We start from the raw sequence: 27384 nt of genomic DNA on the forward strand, positions 1-27384 counted from the left end.
ATACCATTTTTCGGTGTACTCGAGCATGGTCGAATATACCATTTTTCAGTGTACTCGAGCATGGTCGAATAGACTGGCGTCGGGTAGACTGGCGTCGCCATGGCCACTGGCCTTAGGCAGTGGCCACGTCCCTGATTACTAGTGGGTGTTATTTGTTTGTATCCGAAACACTTCCTATTTCAAAATTACCGTCAATGAATCAATTAATGAATCAAGGCGTTATTAGGCCTTAAACTGACCCGATTACTGTCAAAGATATTAAAATTCTCGTACTGAAACTGTATTCAACAAAAACTTTGAATTTAACTGAAAAAACATACCAAATAATATACGAAATCTGTTGAATTAATAAGCTTGGTTGCTAGTCGCTTCTTCTGAACGTCCAACGACCGATGAAGGTCGTGAAGAAATTGAAAGTTTTGAATATTAAACTGTCAATCAAACTTAACTGATCTAATCGCAGGTATAGGACCACCCTCGAAAAACTACATTCAAAAATAATTGTTCGCAGGCCTTTCCATTTCCCCAAGATCTTTAAACGCTCCTAAAATACAATTACCATACCGAAAATACAATTTTTATGTAATAAATTTTATGACTCAAGTTTCATCCAATTACAGTATGCATATACAAGGCAATTGCATACAACCAACCCACGTTAAAGTTAATTATAGTCTTTTTCTAAAATTAAAAACTGGAAAAAACTGTGCCGAAATCTGCCCACAATGCCACAAATAGTTTTGGTCAGTTATTTCATTTTCCTAGTTAACTCTTAAAAACATGTTTCTATCACGAAACGATTAAAAAACAGACACTCTCTTTCTAAAACACTTTTATGTCAAACAATATTCTGTAATCATTTTAAAATTGTGATACTTCTGTTGTATATTTTTTTCAAAGGTGAAGACTGAAGGCAGACAACACTTTTTGTAGTCATGCAGCTCTCGAGCGGCTAATTACAGCTTGATTGAACCTAATGAAACTTATTGTTTTCACAGACGTTTTGTCCAGAATTTGTTGTTTTACATTTGCATATACCTTGGCATTATCTCTTAATCAGCTGTACGTCATTAATATTCAAGTTTGACATATATCCAAATGCCTACGGGTTTGAAAGTTCTTACAAGATATAACAGTGTCTATTTCAAGAACAGCTGAATCTTTGGATTGTGTTGTTGAAACACTGCGAGCTCAAGCCTCAGAATCCTTTGTTGAGATTCTTATAAAATGGCCGGGGATAATGAATGACAGCTTGTGTTAGTCTAGACGATGCATCTGATGAAAATTTGATACAATCTGGGAATGGAGGAATCTGATTTTTAGCGTTCTATGAGGCAAAGGGAAATTTAGAACAGAACAGTTATGATGAAAACGATGGATAACTATAGCAGAAGGTTACAAAACCATAAAATTTCTTATTTAACTCGTAAGCAAACGCCAGTTGTTTACCCTTGGAGATCATCATCCGTTTATGTACATTCTACGACGTCTATTCCAACAGAAGGTGCGTATGTATTTGCGTTTGCACCCGAGTTATATTTATATTTATATATATACATGTACATACACTGTCTAAAAGTCTATCTATAGTCGATACATAAATTCAAAATACTTAAAAAAGAGATAGACATTATTTTGTGATAGTTTCATTTGAATCATACAGTGAATATTTATAAACATAGAATAATCAATGTGAGATATTTACAAATCCAACGCCCAATAACTTGGTATTCTAGTTCTCAACCTTTCGTTCAAAAGCTATTGATCGTTCGTTCATATATGTACGAGTAGTAAGCCTGATATGTATGCCTCAAGTATTCTTTGGCCATACGTTGGCTATACTAATAATCTTATTCCTTGCATGCTTAAGAGGGTTTAGATATTTTTTTATCGCTCTGTAGTCCTGCGGAGAACTATCACCGCATCTGCATGGTTGCGTTACAGCAAAGCTTGACTAATTTTCTTTCGTAGCAAATACTAGCTGTAGAGCAAAGTGCATATACCAATATGTTTATCACAAATTTCTATACCAGTATAATTCAACCATTTCCCTCCTGTGGGACGGATCTGAAAAATTCCGCTTATTTCATGCGATGGCATCATACTATTTTCTTCAAAGCATTAACTGCCCCGTCCAGTGGCAATGATCGATCACAGATCATATATATGACCATCTTATATTACAATCATGATTGCTTGTTCTCTGAACGACTTACGTATGTGCTGGAGATGAACGTGTAAAAGTTTCATTTCATAAAATAATTGATTGAATGACATCAGTATAAGCGTAATGCCGAAAATGTTGTATACGAGGAACTCTAGTAACGAAATATGAATTGTGGCGTTATGACATATTAAATCGCTTAAAAATAATTAATTCGGTTACTTATTAAAAAATATATATGTTGGAGGCAGAGAGGTAAAAATATTATTGTAAATTTACACTATGTTGCAATGAAAAAAGGTAGAAAATATTAAATTAAAAGTATTAGACATAAACTTGACTAAATATTGCATGTGCAATAACGCCAACACGCCTCTGTGGTGAAATTAAAAACTGTATTTGCATGTGCGTGGTCGAAATTATACTGCAGTAATAAATACAACTAACTTTTCTTCCTTTACATGCACCTGCATGCATGACTTCCCTCATAAAAATGATTTCATCAAATTTACTTCTTTTTTAAAATGTATTTCATCTGAGTTTCTTTAGAGTAATTATATGACCAATTATACCATAAAAAAGAAAGTACGTTTTGTTCAAAGTTCTATAAATTATTTGAAGTTCTATAAAGAGCGTAAGAGAGCTAGAGGCACTGACTAGTCATACGCGTGTTTTAATTTTAAATGAGTTATAAGGTGAAGACACTATTTCTGAGGAATCTGATCGCTTAATTTGGGTTAAAAATCGACTACTTATTTAGTTTTATAAATATATTTGTTTGTGGTCATAGCCCAAGTCGTTTTGGGCTAGTCTCCTTATATTGAGGATCAGCCATTATAGATAACATTAGTAGTAGTATATAATACATGCAGTAAGAAACACTGAGCATATTCGCATATTTTATAGCGTAAAACTACTTTTTAAGGAAATCAAATAATTTGGATAGTACTATATATATAGTACATCCACCATTCCTAATATAAGGCTAACATGCTTTCTCTGTGTATAAATTCAAAATTAAAGTATTTGTACAACTCGCATAAATAAGTTATCGAATTTGTCTGGAAAAAGTTCATTATTGATTATCTTTCCTTAATAATGAGAACGTGTAAGACGCCTATACACCAGATATTTTCTTTGGCTCCCGCAAAATCGTCAATCATTTATAATTTTAGTTTTTTAATATTGTAGCCAAGCCCAAGAGCAAGAAACTCAGTTTCAGATTTTTTAACCAATTTATCGTAAACAAAACAAAAAAAGTACAAATTATATGCTGATATGCATGGTCGAAGCAATGTGACATTTATTTGTGTCTGAAACTCTCACAAAGCTCGGCCGACCATGCAGTATTTATAGTTTAGCTAAAATTTGTTATATAGATATGTTCAATAACTTAATTTTCAGGTACATGTTCCATCAAATTAATGTAGTTTACAGCCTTTACCACTTTTATACGCTGATACGACTGTTAATAATGTTAGTCCATGTATATGAAATCGTATACATGAAGGACATCGTATATTGTACAATGAAAATGATGTTTACTTATCTCGGAATTGTACCCAGAATGGATCCTTGAGATAGCAATTTGATTGGCTTATAACCATTAGACCCGAACAACGTATAATTACTTTCAGATAATCTAAAATTATATAAAATCGAAATTATAATCATTAAGACCTTTTCATTTCCTAGAATGGCAAAATTTCTAAATTGCTTCCCCCGTCCAGATTATTTTTTGTTTAAAACTTTCATTTTTTTCCCTAGCGAAATGGAATAAATGGTTTGACGAACACCAATCACTTGCATTGGGAATTTCTAGTTTCCTGATCGTAATTTTATTAATTGTAACTTTTTGTTGCTGTCGACGATGCTGTTGCAGAAAAGATAAAAAACAGCAAGCGAAAAGTGGTTTAGCAAATCATGAATTGTCCATGTCACACGATGAATATCCTTTACCTCGTTGGAGAAAGTCTGCAGTGCAGCCAAAACAAAACAAGCAGAAGGAAATTGTAATTTTATAATCTTATCTATATTTTATTTTGCGATCATTTTTGGTCATGGCATATACGAAATATCACACCTAGTCTTTTTCTTCTTGCTAGAAAGAACTTGGGATAATTCATTTCTCACTAAAATATGACAAACGAAGGTATATAAAATATTTTTATGGTTTTACACTTTGTTTAACACGTAAATATTGATTAGGGCATTGAACTGTCTCAAGAAATTCCGAATTTTATCATGAATATGTCAGTTTTTCCACTCATTTCATGGCACGTAACTTTGCATAATTGTAATGTTTTTAGATCACAATTGAACGTGAATGTATTACGAGGAGAGGACTTTCCACTAATATCATCCAGTAATGTGTCATTTACCTACGTTGTCGTCGAACTACAACCGTTTTCGCAGAAATATGAAGCTAAAGCCCAAACACGCTATGCGCGAAATAGTATTTCTCCCCTCTTTAATGATACCATTAATTATCAAATACCAATCGAAGAGTTGCAAGGACAATCATTACTACTCTGTGTCTACGACATCAATCATCTTTCCGCTCATGATCTTATTGGAAGTGCGAGGGTAAATATCGATGGAAATTTCTTGGCAACTGGGGCTGAAAGAATTTATAAGGAGAATCTGAGGTTTGAAGAAGATGTAAGTTCTGATCACCTGCAGTTGCTTATATACGATATAAATAAATAATTTGATATGCACGAAATTGATGCTCTGTTGCATTTCATCCATTAATGACAACCAATTATACAGAAGAATTGTCACAAAATATTTAATTTATCTTGAAAACCTTTCTTACTCATGAATAATGCAAACTAACCTTTTTTAACTTAAGAATTCCCAGTCATTTGGGGAGATTCTGGTTGGTTTACGCTGGAAGAAGGATAAACAAACACTCGACGTTACAATTCAGGAAGCTTCATGCCTCAAAATAATGGACCAGGATAAACGTACGTCAAGTAAGTCAAAATACATCGACAAAACAATGACTGAATTTTTCTCCTAGAGGTTGATTCCCTCTGTTTGCATATCATTACGTTCTCATTATTGGTCCACGTGCAAGTGTTAATTTCTAATCTTTTAAATACGATATAGTGTACGTCCTTGCTGTTTTTCAGGTCCTTACGTGAAAATACAGGTGTACATCAATTCCTTTCTTGTTCTTAAAAAACGAACCAAAGTAGAGAAAAGAACGCTCTATCCAAAGTTTAGAAAAACGTTCAGTGTTCAAGTTCCTGGTGAAAATCTGATGCGAGACACTCAACTAGTTTTAACTGTAAAACATGTTGCTAAGTTCAGAAAAAAACAGGTCATTGGTCAAATATATTTTGGACTTGACGGTAAAGCGAGTACTTCTGAGCAATGGGAAATTATTAAAAAGAGCAGCGAGTATATTGAAATGTGGCATGAACTGGATGCACCACTCGACACCTCAACATGGCAGTCAAGAAGGTCTAAAGTAAATTATTTATTATTTGAAGATAACAACAGCGATGATAACCTAAGCTTGGCAGAACTATCAGATCGTTCTGATTCGCGTTCAGACTCTGCTTTACTGCGCTACAGTCGTTCCTTCTAAAATTTTCAATGTTATTGTAAATATAAGCACGTATTACATATCCAGGGCATATGAAATCACTTGAATGAATGGCATTAAATGAATACTTAAATATCCTCTCAGTTTTGAGGTAAAATTATTCATTCGCGATAGTCATTCTAACAATTTCCATAATAGTTTCCAAAATAATAATAGACAAGCTCGACCTCGTTCGACTATTTTGTTATCCAATAATTGACAACGCTTTGGCATGATCTCAGAGGAAGATGAATATTAATTTTATTTATCATGTGCATGTGCATGCAAATCAGTAGCGAACGCCTTCTGTAAAAATTAACCCGGGCATAAGACTAGACATAAATATTCACTCCTTCTATTCAAGCGTCCTAGCTATGGCCCAAAGTGCATACAATATTTACCTGATTATACTTGCGTGGTAAACTCACTCGCCAACTCCATACTTTGCCATATCACCCAGACTTTAATCTTTATAGTGACAGGATATTATGCTTCATCCAATCTGAGTCTCTGCATCGCTACTATTCGACATTAGCCAGCCGAAAGAAAGACTTTTTATATTTCACAGTTAAAGGAAACTGTTACCTCAACCGCCTCGACATAGCTATAGCTATTCTTTCTGTTCTCTATATATGACAAGTCACTATTTTGTCGGCACAACTTCGAAATCGTATAAACACCGATAACTATATCAAACCATAGTTCATATAACTATGGTTCAACGCATGCAGTCATGCATATTTGATAATAATTCTTCGTAATTTGTCCTTTTGTTTTCTTTGTTTTCTTAAGGGCGTACTTTACCCTAAATTAAATCTCTTATATTTATGGTAATGTTTTGAATTTTGTGTTAATATTCCTACAGTTCATGCATGATATGCTCATATGTAAAATTATACAATGTTGTCAATATTTATTTACTATATCTATAAGAACATGGCATTTACACGTCATCTGATGTGAAAAAGATAACGTTTCAACTACTGCTACTGTATGCTTCCTTTCTGCTAGGAATAGCAAACGAAAGCGTCTCTCGGAAAGTGCGAAATACACACTGCCTTTGGCTGCAACTAATACCATATTTACTAACATAAAATAAAAATTCATTCACTAAGTATTAAGTGTAATATTCATCTTTCGCATTTTATTTGTTCATTCAAAGAGTTTGTAGTCTATAGGCTGCCTAATAGTTTTTTCGACTTCTAGTTTGTGTCATGCATTTTCAACTAGCAAAACAAACCGCACCAAATTCAACTCCAAATTGTTGTCTCTTCTCGCCCACGTCGTATACAGCGACATCCCGGATTGGAAGTCGGGCTGTGTTCTGCGTATACACATGAACCGTCGTCTCGTGCCATTTACCGTCCTTTTTCTAAATAAATACAAACCAGGAATGTGTTATCATAAAATTGCTATTTCTTATAATACAGCCGACAAAGTGACTGGTTCTATACATGCATATCAGCATACGAGTTATTTCTTCATTTTCAAACCTGAAAGAATGTATATATAGAAGTCTCTTGCTTTTGCACGAAGTTCAGTAAAACTCGGCGAATTGTTATCGTGAAAAATTGAGGAGATAAAGTAGATACTCTATTCTAAAAGGACTCACATTACATTCATCTTTGACAACGACGGGTCTGAATTTCTTCGCACTTAAGGCATGATATTCCATTCCGTTATCTCCACGTAATTTGATTGATTTGGTTTTGCTATTATTTTCATCACTCCAGGCGGCTGAGTTACGACAATGGTAAGTAATGTTCTGCCATCCTTTGGCTGAGAACATTTGCAGGAAACGAATTTGATTTCCATCCACAATGTATTTTACCTAGCAATATTTACATTTGCATTTATTTTCTAAAATGATCACCTAAAATGATCATGCATGCATGCATGCATGGATAATCTGCTTTGTGAAGGACAATAATAGCTACTCTTTGATGTATATATTTAACCATTCTGGCCAGAAATTCATTGTCTTACTTTATCGTCATCCTTCAGTTCTTCAGCAAACCAAATGTAACGATTTGTTCCTTCGTACCAGCTTTTCTTCTCGACCTAGAAAATACAAATATCCTCCGGAATTATAATTCAGATATGCGTCAACTCCTTCGCATTCACATAAAATTTCCCGTGCATGGTTATAAATGAATGAAGTAAATTACAAACTTCTAAATTCTTTGGTAAGACACATGATGACAAACTTTCAAAGTGACAGAACGCTAAAACTGCATCATCGCGGACTCCTCCGTTAGGATCAATCCAATAGTTGCCTAGAACAGGAATTGGTGAAAAGCCGTAAGAGAGAGAATTGTAGAGAAAGAGAAAACATCCTTTTTTAATTATAACTTCTGGTAAAATAATTCAAATTGGCCTCTAATATTTTTCACCCAACAAAATGAAGAAAAAACTAAATTAAAAATAGTTTTACACACCGCTTTTTAATGTTGGATAGTTCTTAAAAAGATCTTTACAGGTTAACGCTGGATGTTTCCTGCTGCCATCAGGTTTTTTGATTAGATCGATATCTCCCATGATGGAGGAGATTGCATGAAATGGTTTTGACTAAAAAGGAGAAATAAAATGGACTAGAATTATTCAATCTCACGCAGTTGCAATTATTACACACATAACAAAACAATGGGGGTATAGTTGTGGATAGTTTTGGAATGTGGATATTCACCAATAAAATTCCATGCTGGCAATAGAATACATTAGGTTTGCCAGAATTTTGTTGCATATATACCTCGGATTCATATTTTTCTATATCTACGATATTCTTTCTGAGACTTGTGAGGATTTCATTCTAAAAATATAGATTGAGTATTTTCCTTATACCATATTTTCCTTACTTTCCTGATAGCATGTAATCTTTAAGAAAGTTAATCAGCAAAGGTAAGACAAAGGCAATGATATCAGACTTTCATTCAAAAATTATTTTAAAAATCAAAAATACAAACCAAACGACCACGGTAATAATCTGGTGAACGAGGTCCTTTCTCTGATGACGTTGATGCTCCAAAACTGAAGGCTGCAGCCTGAAGAATAATTTACCAAAAAATTCGATTAATTTCGGTACAAGTACCATCCATGATCGTGGAACACTTCTCAAAGCACTGCATGCATGTATTATTTATTATTATTTCATTTTTGTAATATATCCACCTGTTGAATTAAATAGAAAGATTACGATACATAGTTTGTACCCCACTTACTGAAGTATCTGTCTGTGGTCCAGGAGGTCCAGGAGGACCAGGTGGTCCCTAAAAATGAGAAATATAAATATAAATACGGTCAACACGATAACGATATTCATTTGATTTGAAATCAGCCATTTCTCATGTTTCATTGTTTTAAAAATTATAGTATTTATAAGATGACGTGGATAAACTGTTATGTTGAAAATTGTTGTTAACTATGTATGAAGTTTAACATCAATAGTAGAAACTTGTGCCGGTAAAGATGGGTAACAAACTCGATAAATTTCTTCGATGTTTTACTTACTTGACCTCCACGAACGCCCTGCAAAAATTAAAAGTATGTTTTAGATCAACTGCTAAGAATAACCAATAACTGTAGCAGTAGGATTTACCTTTTGCCCTTGTTCACCCTAATCATGGAAAGAAAGTTATTTAGAATAGTTTAGTTAAACGGAATTGTGCTTGAAGATTTTGATAATTGTAGAATTGTACATACAAGTGGTCCAGGCATTCCTTCGGCTCCCAAAATACCCTAAATTAGAAAAAACACGTTGTAATTTGATACAAGAAAGTTGAATGTACTTGTAAATGTATGAATAACAGAATACCTGTTTTCCACGAATACCTTGGTCACCAGCATCCCCTAGAGAACCTGCATCACCCTATTAAGACAAGGTTTAAAATTACATATAGAGTTTGTTATCTTACAGGACTTAATAAATGCACTATACGTTTCTATGTACTTCTGATACTTCTGGTACCGTTTTGAGACCAAAATATCCGCATGCTTTTTGTTATGCAGAATAATCGAAGGTTTATATATTTACCTGAGGACCTTTAAGACCCGGTAAACCTGCAGCACCTTGTTCACCTTTTTGTCCCTGGAAAAAAACAATTTATGTTCATTTTATTCTCCACCGGGTCCGACAAAACGATTTGGAAGCCGTTGTATAAGTGTCATATTATTAGGTCTGACTTTTAAAAGATAAAAAAGTTACGTCGCTTTCGACCAACTAATTTTCGCTAACTATTATCTATACGATAAACGTCATACTTACAAGGATGCCCGAAATTCCAGCGCCACCTTGTTGACCAGATTCACCTTTAGCTCCCTGAACACGATTGAGGTATGGAAGAGTATTACGAGGACGAGTTTTCAGGATACTTATGGGGGGGGGGAAGGGGGCACCCTCCTCCGGAATAAAGATTTCAAACTCTCTGGAATACGCTTATCGGCATTTTCGTCCTTGGAGGCTTGTGTTTTACTCAGCCTTGATTGGGCCATTTGTTAAGTAACCTCTCTAGTAATCTTTAGTTTATGACAGTTAAACTGTGCAGTATAAAGATGTGGACTATTATAATTATATGATGCAAAATTGTAAAAATGTCACCTGTGCTCCACTTGTACCAGTGTCTCCAGCAGCTCCTCGTTCTCCTTGAGATCCCTGGGTAGGGGAAAATAAAAATTTTGAGGTATGTATTTCCTATAGTTATTCGACGTCAAAACTGTAATAAATTTGGCTGAGGACAAAGAAAATTAAAGACAATAACTTGTAATGAAGTTAAGGGATTACTTTGAAATAATCGTTACCTTGGCTCCGATTTCTCCTGTTACTCCTAGTTCACCCTCGCGACCTTCGTCCCCCTTTTGATAAACATATGGAAGAGTTGTAAATTATGTATTGTGGATATTCTCTAATCTGATCCTACATGTTTATTTTTGTTACTTCGTAACAAACATTTCATTTGTCAGTTTGAACTGTTGCTTTTCATCTAGTCGATGCAGGAATTTAAAGTACTACACACCTCCTGACCAGCCTCTCCTTTAGCACCTGATGACCCCTTCGCTCCCATTTTACCCACAGTTCCTGGCGAACCAGCAAGTCCTGCTAAACCAATGTCACCCATTACTCCCTTAAAAATACAAAAAAAATAATTAACTTTGCACGATACAATTGACAATACACTTTGCACGATGAATTACAAGATACTACTACAACAAAATACAGATCTTTATAATATCTGCGCTCTGACCATTGATCAATCTCAATGGCTCGGACATAGCTTGCGAACAAAGCATGTTCCTGATTTCATATAGAGAGCATTCGCCAATCAGAAACATACTTTGTCCGCAAATTACGTCATAACGCAGGTCAACGTAAGCGTAATCTAAGAGTTCTGTCTGCATTCAACACGAAAAGCAAAGGAAAATCTTCGAATTTTCACGTACCTTTATACCGCTTGGTCCTTGCCTACCACGATTCCCATAAACCCCTGTTTCTCCCTAGAGAAATAATGTTTAACGATAAAAATAAAAAATTCTTCCTTCATTTAATTAGTAGGCTAATAGACACAAAGATGTTTAGTAAATTCCACAAAGACAAATGACAGAATATGTCCACAAATGGAATCACAATAAAGATTTAACAGATAAATTGTTTTTTTCAATTTTGGTCAGCTTTGCTTCAATGATGGCTGGACGTGAATTATTACAATCTTCGAGCAATGTTATGCTACGGGAACGTTTGACCATATATGCTTTTAAAAACTCACATTTACTCCCGGTGCACCGGCTGATCCGGCATAACCTTTTGCTCCTTTGACCCCCTTAAGAAACATAAAAATCATTCAATTCTCTTTGCTTGATTTCACGAGGGTTTTGAAGTCGGAGTAAGCTACAGAGGGACTTGCCAACCTGATCTCCTATGCGGCCATTACGTCCATCTGAGCCTTCTGATCCGTTCTCGCCCTGTTCCGAAATGATATTGTTTTTCTCAAAAGAGTATTTTTCAACCTTTATTTTGGCACAAAATATGAAAAAAAAGACTTACTTGTTCACCTGGTCGACCAGAGTCGCCTTGGGCTCCTTGTGGACCAACGTTTCCCTGAATGAAACGTAAAGTTTGTGTCGACAATGGTTAATTTAAAAAAAATCACCATTCCATGATTATAATACTCACAGGTTCACCTGAGCTACCCGGTTCACCATTAATACCCAATATTCCAGGAACACCCTAACAATGTAAAGCAAAGTTCAAAGAAATCACAACGACAATTATGAAAGATCGTAATCAAGTATTAGTGTTTATACTGATGGCTTCTTCTACCTGAAGCGACTGAAATCCTGCAAACGACTTCTCCGAAGTAAAATGATTGTGAAGAGGCTTCTAATCTTTTAAAATCATTATAAATATACTAAAAATAATCTACTTACAGCTGCTCCAATATCTCCCAGAGTACCGTCCACACCATCCAAACCACGAGGGCCCTAAAACCACATATATCGTAGTAGCAGGTGATTAGAAATAAGAAATTATTCACGGTTAAAAGAAAAGATTTTAACACGTTTCAAGAATCCTAGTAGAATATACTGTTTCAACATTCACTCACGTTAAAACGGATAATTTTGGGTAATGCAGGGTAGCATAAAATGCAAAAGTAAAAATCTTGTAGACTACTGACTACACATAATGCCACCTTAAATCTCGAGTCTGTAACGGAGGCTAAACATCTTTATTGATATATTATCAATATGAATGATGGGTTTTAGTAGTCGTGGCATGTCGATGAAAGTTTCTCGAGTATGTTTTACTTTTAAGTTAGATGAATACTGAAATATAGTGATCATATTCAATTCATTAAAAATGAAGCCCATTTACCCTAGGCCCCTGTTCTCCTCTCTCTCCAATTTCACCTTTTTCTCCACGCGCACCCTAGAAGCAGCGTTTGAATAAATAAAAATGAATACATTGAAAACCGGAATTTCAGTCTAAAGACCTTCTTAAAAAGTCTGGGATGTGAAGTAGTTTGTGGATAAAAATATTCCTGATTATCCAACTGGCAGCATTGGCCAATCAGAAACATTCTTTTGCAGAAATGCTCTAAAGTTGAGAGAAAAACAAAAGTTACCTTATCTCCCTCAGCTCCGGTTGCTCCATTTAGACCTATCTCGCCGGTTTCACCCTGCATTGAAAATAAGATTTAACGAGTCTTTAATCATGCGAAGACATTTAAACCTGTTTATATATAAAATAGACTCGCTAGCTTGAGCCGATCTTTTTTATTAAATAACCTGTTGTCCTTTAATCCCAGTTTGTCCAGTTTCACCAAGAGGACCATAATCTCCCTACATGAATAAACATCATGCACGCATATATATAGTTTCTATGATGGAGAACGATGAATCTATTCTTCATTGACTTATTAAAAAATTTCAGTAAAAAACGTACATCATTGCCAACTTCTCCTCTTTTCCCCTTTACTCCATGTTTGCCAGCGGAACCCTGTGAAACAACGAGTTTGTACTAAGAGATTTCTAAACTTTTTAGATCAATTCATTCATTAATAATTACCTTTACACCACGTTCACCAGTTTCACCTTGCGGTCCGGTTGCTCCCATTTCTCCCTATATATATATATGTAGCAAATCCATGAATATTGCGACCTGGCAGTGTAATCATGCAAACAACACATATATAATGCCAATTGCTTTACCGTTGGACCTGGATCTCCTGTCTTACCAGCTTCACCATTAGAACCTCGGCGACCCTAGGATTGAAACCTTTTAAGGAGAGGCAGACTAAACGCACATTTCTTTGTTGTTCTAAAATCGTTGCTGGTCAAAGTGATATTGTTCCGAAAGCGACGTCGTAAAAAAGGGGGGAGGCTTGGTTCTAGTCTTCTTTGCTCATTTATTGGGAGAAAATTTGTCTATTTTGTCTACTATTTACATGTACTTCCTAATTATTTGACTTACGTATGTAACTACCTGCGAATAGAAACGCATTAATTGAAACTCAATTTTCAAAATTTACTAGGTTAAACGGTAAGCTAGGTGAAACAGTGTGTAACATTTGATTTACCCTAAAGCCAGGATTTCCAATTCCTCCAGTGGGTCCTACAGCACCAGTTGGACCCTAAAAAAAATATTACCATATTTTGTTGAAAACCCATTTCAAAAAACATGTGGGTACTTTTGCAAATGAAATACCTTCTTGCCATCATTACCAGAAGCTCCAGGACTCCCTCTGTCACCTTCTGGTCCCTGGAATAAATTAATCCTATCATTCAATGGAGAAAGCTAATGGTAATATTTAAATAAGGTAGCCCTACACGAAATTATAAATATTTTCAATTAACGATAAAATACCTTACTCCTGTGAAAGCAATACATACTTTTTTTCCACGTGGACCAGACTCCCCTGACTCTCCTGCGACACCAGGATTACCCTAAAAATAATAGCTTTGATTGTTTACATGTTGCACTGACGTCTGACGTAGTGTGTTTTAATAGAAATGTGATGAACTCACATCTCTTCCATTTTTCCCCGAATCTCCTCGATCACCTTCTGTACCACGAGATCCCTAGAGTGAAAGTAGAAATCATTTAGAAAGAATCAAACACTTCGAACATGAAAAATAAAAATATATATTCAAATTCATATTGAAAAAACCACCAACCAATCCTCCTTTTGGACCACGTCGTCCCTCTACTCCAAGATCTCCTATTGGACCCTGGTAAATAAACGTAACGATTATGATTTATAAGCGTCATTATTTTCCAGATATTATGTTGAAGAAATAGAGCTAGCGCGGTTTGAATTAAGATTCTTGGGACTAAAATTAAGGCTAACATCATGATTAAGGACTTGGGCGAGAGTTTTGGTATAGTTTTGAGTGGTGAAGGGTTTAGATTAGGAATTTGGGGGCGGTTGTGGGATGGATTTATATAGATATCTACCGAGTAGTGATTTCGTTGTAAATTTTCGATGCCTGAAGATATATGACTTATATTTGTTAAAGTATTTAGTAAACATATCAGATTAAGAAAGGTTTAGCTTTCCAGTCCATGATTTGTTTTTACAGTAATTCCTGATGTAGAATTCTGCTTTAGGAGATAAAGTTAGAGAAATGAAATGTCTACCTGCGGACCAGGATCTCCAGAGGAACCATCAGCTCCAGCACTACCAGATGCTCCCTATGGTAAGATATTATTCACACTGATATATTACATTGAATATAAATCACATAAACATGTACGAAGTGAATGTGAGACTTTATCGACAGGCAGAAAACAAAATTCTCTGAATAAAAAAACCTTTTGAACAAGAGACTGAATATTTTGCGTTAATATTATGGACGTAAGCTGATATCACGTCAGTGTTATATCTCAACACACACTTACAGGGACACCATCTCTTCCACTGTCCCCCTGACTTCCTTTTCTTCCTTTTTCACCCTATCACAGAATGAAAACCATTACCAACTGAGAAATACAAAACAATCGTTATATTTATAGATCGGCCTCTCAATTCTTAGTGTAAATGAAATTTAATGGACAAAACTTGGTCTGACTGTCAACTCGTAATAATGACGTCAACATAATGCAGTAATATACCGTATCACCCTCTGGACCGATTGCGCCAGGTGCCCCACGATCGCCCTAAAAATATACCGTAACTGTCATAATATGGTTTTTTTTTATCAGGTTAATACCCAGAGTTTACTAGGTTAATACCCAGAGCATATGTATTATTATACTGTTATTATCGTCAACAAAATATTTCGCTGGAAGCTAGGTTAGTTTTAGAAATGACGGTTATATACAGCCACGCCTCTATATTTACGCCGTAAAACACAATAAATGTACTCTAGTTTTTAGAGGGTGTACTTACAGGGTCTCCTATTGTTCCCTCTGCACCAACATCACCAACAAAACCCTGAAAATAAACACCCATTGACAATTGTCATGTAAATAAATTTGTTGTCTGAAATAATGGATAAAAGTTGTTTCGAGCCAGGAGAAAACAAGTGACGAATATTGCATTTACCTTCTCTCCTTGAGAGCCTCGTCTTCCTGTGTTTCCTGGAAGACCATCTTCGCCCTAAAGTCAAAATATCCCTTATATTGACCTTTTGGAAGAAAATATTATAAGCTAAACTTAAGCTTCATTGCCAGAAATATACTAATTTGCATTTAACTTTCAACAATAATGGCGTTTACCTTTTACTATAAAATATATACAGCAAGAATATAATACCTAAAATTGCCGTTGCCCTGGATGTTGCCCACTGTTTGCCGACATCTGGGTCAATAGAACAGCCGTTTTACAACGTTTTGATGAACGAATTACTTACCTTGGGTGTTTCTACGTTCCGCTAAGTGAATTTGTTCAAATGTGTGTATACGCTTCGTATTGTTGAACTGCCTGACGAGACTGATAATATTTTTAAAGTGACTGCAGAAGAAATCCGGACCGTACAGGAAAATTTATATCAGGAATACGAAAGACAATATCTTTAACAAAATCTCTTGGTATGTTACACGTCAATTCATCAACAATCCGAATTGAAATGTTCGTATGAATGTGAGCGATTTTATAAGTTCGTTGAGAAAACACGGCCAAAAATTTTGAGCAATACATTTTTAAATTTGGCGGACTGCAGAAATACCCAAGGTAAAAGATTCGGTTACCAAAACGTTTCCAAACTGCTGTTCTATCCACTCTAGAGGTCGGAAAACAGTGCTCCAAGTCTGTGGCTCTGAAGTTACGACTTGCGACGTTTTATATTTTCGCTCAATTTATTTTATAGTAAAACTCGAAGCTCATTATGTATGGCCTAAATGCAAATTAGCACACAAGCGACAGCCATTTGGGGAGAAAACTAGAATAACCAGGTGAAAAATATATAGTATATGGCAAAAGTAATTAACAGGCATAAAAGTACAAACCTCAAACGAAAGTACAAACCTCACTTCCATCACGACCAGCATTCCCTTTCTGCCCTCTTTCACCTCTTTCTCCCTCGAGTCCATCTTGACCAACAGCACCAGTTTCACCATCCCGTCCATCAATACCCTAGAAAATGAAATTTTCTGTTAAACGCTGTCAGCAGAAAGACAGGAGAGGAGGGCGAAGAAGCCATGGTTTTACAGCTATACGCATAGTCGGTATTTTGTCTTAACCAGTAACCGCTAAGATTAAATGGATAAATGAATAAAAATCACGGAATCAGTCATAGAAACGAATACTTTAGTGTGTACATATTTGCACAAGCACCGAAAAACGACCAAATCTGAACAATATTCTACAGAGTATCAAAATAAGGAATAATTTACTTGTGGTCCTGGTGGTCCCTGTTCACCTGCAGCTCCCTCATCTCCGTCTAAACCCTAGCAAATTTTGCAAAGAAAATAATTCATTTTTAAATCTCACTACAGACTTTTGACCTTCACTTTACGAAGTTATTTAACAAAAAATATTATTATTTTGGGGGGATAACAAGCTGCAAATCAAACGAGATACACAACGAATTGTCAGCTTCTGATTGGCTTATACCTAAACCTTTTTATGCACGCTATCAGGTCGGATGAAAAATCGTATCCCTCGTTATGACGTCACACCAATGACGAAGACATCAAAATCCAAAGTAGCGGGAATGTGAAACAACACAATGGCGAGCGAGCAAAGTTGTATAATGTTCATTCTTTTAAATAAAGATTTATATCATATGGTACATACTGCTTTTCCATCAGCACCTCTAAGGCCTTCAATTCCACGTTGTCCCTCTTCGCCCTAATTAGAGTAGAATTGTTTAAGCAAAGGCAGTTTCGACTCTAATTTACAACGTTTCAAGCTTCATATAAAAACAATATTTTTACTTCAACACCAGCAATTCCTTGAATACCAGGATCACCTGGAGCTCCCTAGAGAAACACGAAAGGAAACAGATTATCAAAACTCCACTGTTAGCTAATAGCTGGGGGTTAAGAAGCAGCTTACGCATAAAAAAGAAAATTCCAAAAAATCATCTTAGATGATCAATATATGATGGGTGAAATTAAGACGTTACTTGAAATGTCGCATCATGTCATAGAACGAAGTTGCAGTTTTATTAACTCTTCAACGTGATACACATTTCACAAGAATTGGAAAGCTCTCTAATGTATATCGTTAATTGTCAATCTTACATCTTTTCCTCTCGCACCATCGGATCCACTAGCTCCACGATTGCCAATACGTCCCTTGAGAAGTAAAAAAACCCAGAAAATGATAAACAGATATTTCTAGAAACATCAAGGGGATGAATACACATGAAATTTTACTTTCTCCATCTCCATAAAATTTCAAAATTTTGTCTATTTTTATAACCCCTGTTCTTAACTTGATCATTTTATTTTATTTGATGTTTATTTTATTCTATATCGTGCTTAATATGATAGGACAACTTCAAACAACTTAATACAAAGAATTATCATAGAACATCATCTTAGAACTTACTCTTTTCCCATCTTTACCAGGAGCTCCAATATATCCAATTTCACCCTGAAATATTGCAGAATTATAAAACGATGTGGCAAATAAAAAACGCTTCGGCTCATCAATATGATTTAAGCAGATGCATTGTAGTCCTATATGATTTTAAAAAGTGATTTAACTTAATGACGTTCTTTAAAGGGCGGGCATAACATGGGGAGCCACTTTTAGCTGTTTCACATTGTTATTGGTCTCTTGCGACTCAGTAAATTGGAATTTTGAGGTGCGTATTTTACCCACAATACCCCGATTTCATGAAACGTTTGTATGAATAATTTTGCTTACCACAGCCCCACTTTCTCCAGTTTCACCTGGCTGGCCGCGACTTCCTTCAACGCCCTGAAAATGAAATGTCATAGCTAATAAATCTGCATCTTTTGCTTTTAAACAGCTAAATTGCAAGTATAATATGAAAAATACAAAAGCATAGAGCCTTTGGCGTTCGGGAGAAAGAATTGTTATTCTTGTGATATGGGTGAAGATCAACAAAAAACAAACGCAGAAAGAGGTATTTAATTATAAAACTTTGTTACGTGTTTGCTATGGGAGAACGTCAACAAGGCCATTGTGTGTCACTTAATGAACACACGGAGGGTCGTAATGAGAAGCGAAGTTAAAAAACGTCATACTTCTGTTCCGATCATTCCATTTTGCCCTGTTTCACCAGCTTCACCAACTGGTCCCTACAATATTGTATTTTAAGAATGAATCAAAGGTTAGTAGCTAGTATTCATTCGGTAAAAGTAAATAAAAGTAAAAAAAAGAAGTAAATTGACAAAGATGAGTGAACTGACCGTAGCCCCACGACGACCGACGGTGCCTTGAACACCTGGATTCCCTTGACTTCCCTTTAAAAAAACAACGATAGTCAGGGGTGTAAACATTATCATTGCTTGGCATGGAGAATACTGTATATATGCTGAATTTTTTCACTACCGTACAATTTTTTTAAAAAACAAACGCACAATCTACTAAATTTCTTCTTCCAAAATATCAATATTTACCCTTCCTCCTTCAACTCCAACTTCGCCTTGTTGTCCAGCATATCCTGGATCCCCCTTTAGAAATTAGCATTTGTTTTTGTATAAAACTTACGAAGATGCAATATTTTCACTGCACTGTACCAAGGGCCTCCTCCCAAAACGTTTTTAATCGTTTCTTTGATTAATTGTCCATTTCAGCTGAACACAAGAGACGCATGCGCAATTAAATTGAACTTTCAATTACCAGAGTTTGACAACAATTGATTCGAAAGCTAACCCCGACCCTTTTGGGTTCATCAACATATAATATCTATTTTGATAATATGCATTTGCTTTTAGATCTACTGATTTTTTTTAATACCCCGAATTCAATGAACATCAATAAAGTGCAATATCGGCGCTAATGAGAAACTATTTGAAAAAACAATAAGATTACTTACCTGAACTCCTTTGTCTCCTTCATTGCCTTTTTCGCCTTCTGGACCTCTGTCTCCCTGAACAAGATTAAATTAAAAAATTTAATTAATTTCTAACGCAGATCAATCGAAATGTCGATGGACTCGAAATGTTTGGACACAGGAAAGGTCTTCCAGCAATTTTTGTCAACTCACATAAATATTGATTTTTATGTACAATATCTACCTTTTCCCCCAGAACTCCGGGACTCCCTGGTGCTCCAAGTTCACCCTAAAAATTTTTTTTCACATTTACATGCGTTTGTATTGAATAATTTTCCCAATAAATAATTGTACCATACATCTTCGGAAGGACCAGCTGGACCACCTTGAGGACCTGAGGGACCAGGATCACCCTACAGCAAAAAAATGTTATTAATAAATTTGCCCCATGCACCGGAGCAAATATGAATATTCCCCTCACACGTAACGATCTTCCGCGGCCCCTGCAGAATAGCTAGAACAACTTTTTGTAACCTTTATGAATCCATATACGTTTCGCTCATTAATGGTTTTTTAACTCTTTCTAATAAAAGACCATTTCGTAAATGTCCTCACCATTGACATTGTTTCTTAACTGAAGTATACTCACAACTTCTCCCTTGCTTCCCATGTCTCCAGGTTCACCTGTACGCCCGTTCATTCCATCTCCACCGTCTGACCCTTGTTCACCCTGCTCTCCAGTCTCACCAGCAACGCCTGGCTCACCAACTGGCCCTGATTTCCCATCAGCACCTCGCCTACCCATAAAACCTGGTAAACCATTAATACCGGGCATACCTAGAGGACCCTATTTTAAAAGTGTATAAATGTTGAAAGCTTAGTGATACACGTAAATCATTAGCAGAGTGGTGCTTTTAGTAAGACTGATTAATCTTTGTAATTTTAAAAAATCATGTCTAAATTTTCACATTTCGTTTATCGGAACCCTACGTGTTCATAGGAATGTCTCTTGCATATTCATTGTTCATATATTTAGAATACGTCTAGTTTTTTAAATGCGGATTGATTGATCGATGAATCATTGATCAATTATTAGAGGATACATTTTAATCATTGTTGCGGCATATACCGACTCTGTTAAGTCTTTTTTCATACCTTTTCCCCATTGTCGCCCTGATATCCAGTCATTCCATCGGATCCAGTTGCTCCCCTTTCACCCTGCAAACCAATTGAACCTGCACGCCCCATTATGCCCTGAAAAATAACCATGCTACATTAAGCCTTGAAATCCTACATCGCTCCTGCAATAATTCATGTACAAAAAGCCATAACCCTTGGTTTCAGGTGTGGAATAACTCGATATATTTATAATAGTTGTTTGACCTTTTGTATCACGTTCGGTAATTATATAATTCAATCTATTTTGAAGTGGTTTTAACATGTTTAGGAACGTTTCAAACGGTGCAATTGTCCTTTGGGTACTTACCTTAGCACCTCGCTGTCCACGGTTACCAACATTGCCTTTTGCACCCTACAATGGAAAACAATAATCAGTGAGAAGTACATCATAAAAAACATTGAAACTTGGGAAACTACCTTGAATCCAGTTTCTCCTTGTCTGCCAGTTTTTCCAACTTCTCCACTCCAACCCTGTGAGAACAATATATTGCGAATTAAGATTGGGACTAATTTTTAGTATCGAGTTTTACCCTAAAAACAGCTTCGCCCGCGCGGGCAGAACAAACCTAATGAAAAACACTAAAACTTTTTGAAAAGGAAGGGAATAAAGTACCGAATGTCCAAGATATCCTTGCACTCCGGTTTCCCCGCGATCACCTCGTCTTCCCTGGAAAAAGATATTCCAATAATGACAATATTCATATATTACAAATGATTGATATTTCTTGCTAATTTTAAATATATTCTAGCGCTGCGTTGTAAAAGTGAAGTAAAAGTAAAGGTTTGCCATTAGCTTTTCGTGGACGTTTTCTAAGATGTATTAATTCCTGTAGTAGACTATCACTGTGAAATGTTATATCTCTTCAAAGTCTAAATTATATTTTTTATGTTGAGGAAAAATTGATTACAGGTAATCCTCTGCCACCACGTCGACCTTTTCGACCATCACCCCCACTTGATCCCTGTAAGTACAACAATAACATCCAGTCAGGTTATGGATGACTCATTAATTTCATTTTCATTATATACTTAACAGTTATTCTGCGAACTCGAGTCGTACATGAGCTGATACAATAAAGTATAGTTTGAAAATCGCACTTACTTCCTTTCCATCAGGGCCCATTGCTCCTGGTTTACCCATACGGCCATGAGGACCCTGAAAATTAATAATTACACTTTAAAGAGTAAGCACAAATTAATCAACATTTTTATGGCAGTATTTTAGTCTAATACTGAAGTTCATTGCAACCCTATATTGCATGTATTTTCCTGCATTACCCGTGCAGCCACAGCACCAGGTGATCCTTGTGATCCCCCCTGACCATTCGAACCCTAAACGTAGAGAGAATTTCATCAATACTTCATATAGGACCTTAGTGATGTAATGTCAGAAATCTCTATTAGCTTGCAAAATTGTTAAATCTAGTTTCCATTTAGTAATGTGGGCAGTATATATAAACATCCCAGGAGTGTGTTGCGTAACTTGATTTCGCACTTCACTTAATTCGATAGGTAGATCGTAAGGTTTCAACTGAATACTGAAACACATTGAGCCTTACTCTTGGCCCAGTCCTTCCTCGAGGTCCTCGAGGTCCAACTCTTGATTGCTAAAACAGAATAACAAACATATAACGATATACATTGGGATCGAGGTTCGGAGGTTGACTATTATTTCTAAAATAAACTGATCGTAACAAAAGATTATTGATGAATTTATGGACAGTTCCAAATACATAGATTCGACTTTAGTTTATAAAGAAAGAAGATGAAATCATTAACACAACCGCCACTGTATGGATTCTTCAATGTAAAAGTCAGAGGCCATCCTGCATGAATTAAATGCAAACTATAGCATACATGTAACAGCCATCTTGACATTAATTTCTAGTATTGAAATAAAATGCTTTCCACGTAGTTAAATTGTTTAAACCACAAGTCTAAAAGTGATTGTTTATTGGACTTGTAACTAAAGAATCAAGAGACTATAGACCACACTCATGCCCTCGTTATCCAGCCCAATCTTTCACATTAATGCTTTCAATCCACTGCTTCCTCTATAATTTTACTCTCATCACCGTGAAAATGGTGATTGCAAGAGAGGGGGAACTATTCATTGACTTCATAAGCGAATTCGTACTAATGAAACGACTAATAAAACGTACGCCTAGCCCAATTACGACTCTTTCGATAGGCCCTTTTGATGGACTTCCTGCTTCCCTTCCTTCATCAAGATAACCCGCAGCAAAAGACAAAATCTAAAATAAAATAGATAATTAATGGTGTTTTAGCCTCGATGTTCTTTATTCGTATATGTACTGGATTATTCTTCAAAATACACTTTTCTTCGGCGTAACAATTACATACCATTCCCCCAGGTGGACCAGGAAGACCAGCATCCCCAAATCTACCTGGATTCCCTTCTCTTCCAGGATTTCCTTTCCCTCCACGATTACCCTAATAAAGAAACAATCGTTTCAAAAGAACACACGAGATATTTCGAAATTGAAATGCTTCAGAACTCTGGTCGTACAACACCATTCACAAATTCTATGCACTTCATTGATAAGAATATTTTGGCATTTTTGCGCTCAGCTCATTGTTAGGGTCATTGAAACACGACAACTATGCAAAAACGTCTAGTTTTAGTAATTGAAATTGGATCTGAACTATTGTATAAAAATCACTAACGTTTTGGTACGTTTCTAGCGGCACAATTTTCTAAAAAAGCGGGCGGGCAAACAAAAGAGCTTTATTTTTATACACCCGTATATCGGCAAACATGAATTCATTTTTGATAATATTGTTGTTGTTGTTCAGTGACGAAGCTAACAGCAAAGTCAGTGAATGGCCACCGACAATAACTACCGCAGATGATTCGACATTTATCGGAACGAAGTTTAATTGTTTTCATGTCGTTGTCTCTCATGCTAAAATGGTTTGACCGCTTAAATATAATTTGTTTTAATGTTTACTTTTCGTTTAGGCTAAAAAGAAATTTGTTAACTTTCCACAAGGTGTTGGATTAATTTTCCCAATTTTGCTACCGTATTCATAATGTAGAACATACAAAATTACCCTTTTCCCACCAGCTCCAGTTGCTCCACCGGGTCCGGATAGTCCTGGTTCACCCTAAAATAATTTGTTTTCGTTTCATTTTCATTTTTTGAGCGATCGCAGAAAGGAAAAAACTCATTTTCTGTAATTTATTTTGCGAAATACTCAGCGTGTGACCCTGCATAATCATTCACCACAGCTACGGGTTTGGGTTAGAATCTCTAATCAAAAGATATATAGTATATTTCATAAATTATTTTTGATCAAAATATCATCTGAACTTACTGGCGGTCCTTGATTTCCTTTTTCACCGAGAGGTCCTCTGACCTGGAAGAAGATAAACCAGATCAACACACACGCTGCATATCAAAAGCTAATCAATGTACATTTCCACGATTAATTAATATTTATTTAACGATCTACCAATTTGCATGTAAAAATAAATTAAATGTTGTGACACTTACTACAGATATTTCCTCTGTCGTGGGAAGGATATAAAAAATAAGATGTTTAAGGATCAGAACATAAATTAACGTCATGCAGCAAATGCTTGTGCCGAGTTCTGGACACAATCATCGTGACGCAACCATCGTTTTTGTGATGGTTGTCATGCCCCAGGAAATTATGATCGCTATGGTCTATGGTGATTTTTAGTGAAGTAAATATTCATCATCATGGTGGTGGTTATTATCCAGGATATAACAATCATTATTGTGGTGGCTATTATCTAGGATATAACCATCGTTATTGTGGTGGTTATTATCCAGGATATAACCATCGTTATTGTGGTGGTCATATTCCAGGATATAACCATCGTTATTGTGGTGGTTATTATCAACGATATAACCATCGTTATTTTTGGTGGTTATTATCAACGATATAACCATCATTATTGTGGTGGCCATTATCCAGGATATAACCATCGTTATTGTGGTAGTCATTATCCAGGATATAACCATCGTTATTGTGGTGGCCATTATCCAGGATATAACCATCGTTATTGTGGTGGTCATTATCCAGGATATAACCATCGTTATTGTGGTGGTCATTATCCAGGATATAACCATCGTTATTGTGGTAGTCATATTCAATATAATCATAATCACGGTAATGCTCATATTGCAGGACAGAAGTGCCTACTTTCACAGATTTTGCCATCTCCAATAAAGCCTTCATTACAATCGCATATATATTTCCCTGGAGCAGTGTCTGTACACGTGGCATCCGCATGACAGTCATCTTCGGCCGTACCACATATTGTAGTTCCTGGAAAATAAAGACAGTTTCTCTCAGCCTTTTGTATTATTTATAAAAACAAACGCCTCAATTATCTGGCTATCTGTAGACGAGGCATTCATTCCCATTCATTATATTATACTATACATTATATACATTATATTACATTATCGCTGCCATATTAAAAGTAGAACGATCGAAGGACTAATAATACGCTATATTTGGACTCGGAATATCAGAACTAGATAGATACAGTATAATTAATAGTAATTAAATACCTGGACAGAAACTTCGGATAAAATTATCAACATCATTTATCAAACTAGTATAAGATTCTGGAAACATTGCGCTTCCAGGCACTTCAACCATGTCGCGAATTTCTTGCTTAGCGTTTTCGTTATCAAGACCTACACCAATAGCAAACACCTCCATGTCACGTTTAAAGATTGGTTTAATTGCATCACGAACAGGAATAGTTCTTGAACTTCGAGTTTGTTTTCCATCCGTTATGACGACAAATATTTTGGCAACATCGTTATCATTCTCGCGATATCCAGCGCTCTGGATCAACACTTCCTTGTCTGCCTTGTCTAAAGCTAAATCAGTTTTAGTCCGTCCTCCTTCCAAAGGTCCAGGCATTGAATCAACAATGTTAGCAAACGCCCCAGACGTGTCACTTTGTTTCAGGGTTATCCGAATTGCCGATTCCTCACTGAATGTTACAATTGCTCCCTGTCCAAGAATTTCGCCAGCATCATTTCGCACTCCAATCTGCAATGCTTCGCCAACTTGTTTAAGAAATTTCCGCATTTCATTATAGTCACTTGCTTTTACACTACCAGAACGATCGACAATGAATGTTATGTCAGTCTTACGACCACATTTTACTGACGATTGACCTGTTCAACGTAACGGCAAGAGAAAATAATTACTTCACATTAACATGAAATACAATAATAAACTAAGGTGAATCATTGGTTGCAACGAAAACGTACGCCTGTATTTAGAGCACATGTTTTTTGACAAATACCTTTACACAATTTTTTATTATACCTAATTGCAGTAATTATAGAATGATCACTTGTTAGGTTTGACATGGGTATACCTGACCACGCATCAATGGTGTATGCGCACTTTATGCTAATTATAGAATTTCTCCCCTGCATGGTACTTGCTACAATACATCTGCCTACCCTGAAAGCATTGTGTAACGTCAACGTCATATTGAACCCCGGTAGGGAAAGGCCATGATTTCGACAAAACCAGAAATTTTCGTGTCTCTGTATGAATGAATTTCACGCCGCAGACATCTCATTTTACGGTAGCTGAATAAATCATATTTTTTTTCAAATCTTTGGTAAAGAAACAGTTGCTATTCCCTCACGCTATTTCCAACCACGCGGAATAAAATGAAATGCCAGAGCGGAAATCTTTTCAGTGGTCTTCAAAGTCTGTGTTTTTGTAACGTACGACAGCTCGTATAGAAATATACACAGAGATATCTGACCGTTATTGAGATATTTGTTTCAGGTGTCATATTTTGTATATTTATATTTTTGATTAGGTAATTACGAAACAAATAGAGTTTTGTTGCCATTTCACCCAACATGCATATCTGAAATAGATTCCTTGTTGTGTGAATAAAGAGAAAGGTAAATTGTCAACAGCAAGATTACAATGTTTTTCATCACAAACTGATAATAATAAAACAAGTACAAAGGACCCGAAACTGCAAATTGGGATTAATAGATGTGGTTGAAGATGTAAAATCTAATACACTAAATTATATAACCTGAATAATATATATAGGTGATGCATGTACTTGTCCAAAAGAATATGACAAGTAATAGATAAATATTTGCACAAATTCAAAGTATTTTTAGCATAATTTGCGGAGGTTATATAACATTGCTGACAGTCTTACCTTGATGAATTGATACCACGATCAGGAAAAATATTTTTAACACGGTGTTCATGATAGTTACTGCTTGCAAACCTTCAAATATCTGCGCGTATTGAGCAAGTATAAACAGTAGAGATTTGAATGCTAGAGTTAGGTAAAAACAGGCACTTCGAACAGAAGTCCGACTGCCTGAATTTTGAAAGTTAAAGCTTGGATATCCGTGTCAAGCGCCTTTTCCCAGTCACGGTAAGCGATTGATCAACAACCGCATTCATGCAATACAACGTGAACACAGACGCATTGTCAGGACACGAAAATTAAACTTCAACATTCCATGATTATTCTAATTTC

General features: G+C 35.9%; 2 protein-coding genes and 1 long non-coding RNA gene across 4 annotated transcripts; 1 reads left to right on the plus strand and 2 right to left on the minus strand.

Moving 5' to 3' along the window:
• The first annotated feature begins 1189 nt into the window (after positions 1–1189).
• LOC114520666 (synaptotagmin-2-like) lies at positions 1190–5853 on the plus strand. Of its 2 annotated transcripts, none has more exons than XM_028540989.1 (6): positions 1190–1504; positions 3932–4176; positions 4270–4316; positions 4474–4825; positions 5019–5142; positions 5302–5853. In XM_028540989.1, the coding sequence occupies exons 1-6, from the start codon at positions 1363–1365 to the stop codon at positions 5760–5762; spliced, it is 1371 nt and encodes a 456-aa protein (XP_028396790.1). In that variant the 5' UTR covers positions 1190–1362; the 3' UTR covers positions 5763–5853. The 2 variants fall into 2 exon arrangements, with proteins under 2 accessions (XP_028396790.1, XP_028396798.1); XM_028540997.1 differs by having other exon boundaries at positions 5019–5133.
• On the minus strand, positions 4582–6469 carry LOC114520751. Its single transcript, XR_003686716.1, has 3 exons — positions 6161–6469; positions 5004–5056; positions 4582–4784 (listed from the first exon to the last, which is right to left on the minus strand). It is a non-coding gene; the product is annotated as an uncharacterized LOC114520751 (long non-coding RNA).
• A 162-nt stretch (positions 6470–6631) lies between these two features.
• LOC114520589 (collagen alpha-1(I) chain-like) lies at positions 6632–27334 on the minus strand. Its single transcript, XM_028540896.1, has 69 exons — positions 27055–27334; positions 25409–26029; positions 25035–25160; positions 24359–24372; positions 24180–24221; positions 23916–23969; positions 23205–23294; positions 23003–23095; positions 22400–22447; positions 22119–22172; positions 21943–21996; positions 21749–21802; positions 21454–21507; positions 21258–21311; positions 21148–21192; positions 20817–20915; positions 20311–20508; positions 20021–20074; positions 19906–19950; positions 19704–19757; positions 19285–19338; positions 19075–19128; positions 18910–18963; positions 18566–18619; positions 18245–18289; positions 17935–17988; positions 17626–17670; positions 17486–17539; positions 17083–17136; positions 16715–16822; positions 15794–15847; positions 15638–15682; positions 15361–15405; positions 15148–15201; positions 14887–14940; positions 14424–14477; positions 14274–14327; positions 14139–14192; positions 13954–14007; positions 13826–13879; positions 13458–13511; positions 13315–13368; positions 13192–13245; positions 13035–13088; positions 12872–12925; positions 12622–12675; positions 12177–12230; positions 11923–11976; positions 11794–11847; positions 11658–11711; positions 11516–11569; positions 11193–11246; positions 10769–10876; positions 10554–10607; positions 10354–10407; positions 10021–10074; positions 9790–9843; positions 9571–9624; positions 9459–9494; positions 9355–9372; positions 9267–9284; positions 8978–9025; positions 8723–8800; positions 8509–8568; positions 8198–8327; positions 7932–8035; positions 7746–7820; positions 7372–7590; positions 6632–7131 (listed from the first exon to the last, which is right to left on the minus strand). The coding sequence occupies exons 1-69, from the start codon at positions 27104–27106 to the stop codon at positions 6982–6984; spliced, it is 4965 nt and encodes a 1654-aa protein (XP_028396697.1). The 5' UTR covers positions 27107–27334; the 3' UTR covers positions 6632–6981.
• Between the last annotated feature and the right edge of the window lie 50 nt (positions 27335–27384).

The sequence above is a fragment of the Dendronephthya gigantea genome, unplaced genomic scaffold (genome assembly GCF_004324835.1).
Source record: "Dendronephthya gigantea isolate DGI-Jeju-01 unplaced genomic scaffold, DenGig_1.0 000000F, whole genome shotgun sequence".
NCBI lineage: Eukaryota > Metazoa > Cnidaria > Anthozoa > Malacalcyonacea > Nephtheidae > Dendronephthya > Dendronephthya gigantea.

Bases quoted from the DNA above. Each gene is read 5' to 3' on its own strand.
- LOC114520589 (XM_028540896.1), bottom strand. From the start codon at position 27,106: ATGAACACCGTGTTAAAAATATTTTTCCTGATCGTGGTATCAATTCAT. The intron at 19,339-19,703 runs GTAAGTAATCTT...TAATTTCTAAAG, and splicing joins AAGGAGACAAAGGAGTTCAG to GGGGATCCAGGATATGCTGG. The intron at 15,406-15,637 runs GTAAGTACACCC...GTATATTTTTAG, and splicing joins AGGGAACAATAGGAGACCCT to GGCGATCGTGGGGCACCTGG.
- LOC114520666 (XM_028540989.1), top strand. From the start codon at position 1,363: ATGATGAAAACGATGGATAACTATAGCAGAAGGTTACAAAACCATAAA. The intron at 1,505-3,931 runs GTGCGTATGTAT...TTTTTTCCCTAG, and splicing joins GACGTCTATTCCAACAGAAG to CGAAATGGAATAAATGGTTT. The intron at 4,317-4,473 runs GTATATAAAATA...TAATGTTTTTAG, and splicing joins CTAAAATATGACAAACGAAG to ATCACAATTGAACGTGAATG.